General features: G+C 61.8%; 1 protein-coding gene across 1 annotated transcript; it reads right to left on the bottom strand.

Moving 5' to 3' along the window:
• Positions 1-430: 430 nt before the first annotated feature.
• Positions 431-1,918, bottom strand: LOC121356516 (translation initiation factor IF-2-like; the record flags this gene model as incomplete). Its single annotated transcript, XM_041473058.1, has 4 exons — positions 1,806-1,918; positions 1,120-1,574; positions 657-1,080; positions 431-446 (listed from the first exon to the last, which is right to left on the bottom strand). Coding segments are annotated over exons 2-4 (778 nt in total), but the record flags the coding sequence as incomplete, so codon positions are not given.
• Between the last annotated feature and the right edge of the window lie 987 nt (positions 1,919-2,905).

Below are 2,905 nucleotides of genomic sequence, written 5' to 3' on the forward strand. Positions count from 1 at the left end.
CTGAACCAGATCTGCAACTTTGGGGACATTTCAGGGGATTTTGGGGACTTTGGGGGATTTGGGGAATTTGGGGACTTTGGGGGATTTGGGGAATTTGGGGACACTTGGGAGATTTGGGGACATTTGGGATTTGGGGATTGCTGAACCACATCTGCAGCTTTGGGGACATTTCAGGGGATTTTGGGGCCTTTGGGGGATTTTGGGGACATCGGGGGATTTGGGGACATTGGGGATTTTGGGGACTTGGGGACATGGGGGGATTTGGGGACTTTGAGGGATTTGGGGATTACTGAACCAGATCTGCAACTTTGGGGACATTTCAGGGGATTTTGGGGACTTTGGGGGATTTGGGGAATTTGGGGACTTTGGGGGATTTGGGGAATTTGGGGACACTTGGGAGATTTGGGGACATTTGGGATTTGGGGATTGCTGAACCACATCTGCAGCTTTGGGTTTGGGGCGGGGGATTTGGGGACTTTGGGGGATTTGGGGACACTTGGGAGATTTGGGGACATTTAGGGACATTTTGGGGGCACTGAGGACATTAGGGGCATTGGTGACATTCGGCAACAAGGGGAAACATCGAAGACATTGGGGACATCGAGGACATTTGGGGACATTTGGGGACACAGGTGCCACTGAGGTGCCCCCGTTACCTTCTTGCGCCGGGGCTCGCCCTTGGCCAGGCAGGAGCGCGGCAGCGCCAGGTACCCCCCGATCACCTGGATCTGCTCGGCCGTGGGGTAGCGCTTCTTGGGGGGCTCGGCCGCGCCCCCGGGGCCACCAGGGCCACCAGCAGGGCCACCAGGGCCACCACCAGGGCCACCACCAGGGCCACCAGCGGGGCCACCAGCGGGGCCAGCAGTGGGGCCGGCGGCGCGGCGCGGCCGCACGGTGATGGTGTTGCCGCTGCGGCGCGTCAGGGCGGGGTGGGGACACGCAGGGGGACACGGCGGGTCACGGCGCGGTGACAGCGGCCGGGGCGCCGAGGGGACGGAGGTGGACACCGGGAGAGTGGCACTGGACACGGGGACAGTGGCACTGGACACGGGGACAGAGCTGGACACCTGGACAGTGGCACTGGATGTGGGGACAGTGACCCCGGACTTGGGGACAGAGCTGGACGTGGGGACAGTGACCCCGGACTTGGGGACAGAGCCACTGGACACCTGGGCAGTGTCACCGGACACAGGGACACCGCTGGAGACAGGGACAGAGCCACTGGACAGAGGGTCAGTGACCCCAGGCTTGGGGACAGAGCTGGACACAGGGACAGTGACCCCGGACACGGGGACAGCGCCTCCCGCTGGTGACACCGGTGATGTCACAGGGGGAGCGGTCAGCGTGGTCACCAAAGGGGTCATCGAGGCCTTGGGCTCATGGCCGGACACTGTCCCCGGTGTCCCCACTGACCCCTGACCCCCCCGGCTCTCCAGCACTGTCCAGTTCTTGACCATCCCCTTGACCGTCCCCTGTCCATCCGCTGTCCCCAGGCCAGTGGTCACTCCATGACCTTTGACCGTCCCCTGTCCATCCGCTGTCCCCAGGCCAGTGGTCACTCCATGACCCTTGACCATTCCTATGTCCTTGGCTGACCCTTGACCCTCAGGTGACCCCACGTGGGTGACCACCCTGTGACCTTCGACCGTTCCTCGTCCCCCAACTGTCCCCAAACCCTTCACTGACCCCTGACCCTCAACTGACCCCACACCAGTGGTCACCCCAAGACCCTTGACCATTCCTATGTCCTTGGCTGACCCTTGACCCTCAGGTGACCCCACACTGACCACCCCACCCCCTTTGACCGTTCCTATGTCCTTGGCTGACCCTTGACCCCCAGGTGACCCCACAGTGACCCCCCCACGCCCCTCGTCCCCCCCCGGCTCGGGGACAAAGCGGCTCCGCAGGCAGCTGACCCGGCCCCGCGACCTCACACCTGGCCAGGTGAGCCCAAAATCTGAATTCACACCTGGGCAGGTGAGCCCTGACCCCACACCTGGACAGGTGAGCCCAAATCCTGGTCCTGATCCCAGACAGGTGAGCTCACACCTGGCTAGGTGAGCCCAAAATCTGAGCTCACACCTGGGCAGGTGATCCCAAAATCTGACCCTGATCCTGGACAGGTGAGCTCACATCTGAGCAGGTGAGGCCAAATCCTCACCTCACACCTGGCCAGGTGAGCCCAAAATCTGACCCTGGCTCACCAACAGGTGAGCCCAAATCCTGACCTCACACCTGGGCAGGTGAGCCCCAAATCTGACCCTGATCCCAGACAGGTGAGGTCACACCTGGGCAGGTGAGGTCAAATTCTGGCCCCACACCTGGGCAGGTGAGCCCAAATCCTGACCCTGATCCTGATCCCAGACAGGTGAGCCCTGACCCCACACCTGGGCAGGTGATCCCAAAATCTGACTCTGATCCCAGACAGGTGAGGTCACACCTGGGCAGGTGAACCCTGACCCTGGGCAGGTGAACCCAAAATCTGATCCCACACCTGGGCAGGTGAGCCCAAAATCTGACCCTGCTCCCTGACAGGTGAGGTCACACCTGGCCAGGTGAGGTCAAATTCTCGCCCTGATCCTGGACAGGTGAGGTCACACCTGGGCAGGTGAGCCCCAAACCCTGATCCTGGACAGGTGAGCCCTGACCCCCCTCAGGTGTGGGGAACCAGGTGATGCCCCAGGTGTGCTCCAGGTGCCCCAGGTGTGCCCCAGGTGTGCTCCAAATATCTCAATCCACCCCGAGGTGTGCTCCAGGTGTTCATTGTCCCTCAGGTGTGTCCCAGGTGTCTCAGGTGTATCCCAAGTGTCCCCAGGCGTATCTCAGGTGTGCTCCAGGTATCAAATTCCCCCCTAGGTGTCCCCAGGTATATCCAAGGTGTCCCAGGTGTATCCCAGATGCTCCC

This window comes from Pyrgilauda ruficollis, unplaced genomic scaffold (assembly GCF_017590135.1).
Source record: "Pyrgilauda ruficollis isolate IOZ18807 unplaced genomic scaffold, ASM1759013v1 scaffold1098, whole genome shotgun sequence".
NCBI lineage: Eukaryota > Metazoa > Chordata > Aves > Passeriformes > Passeridae > Pyrgilauda > Pyrgilauda ruficollis.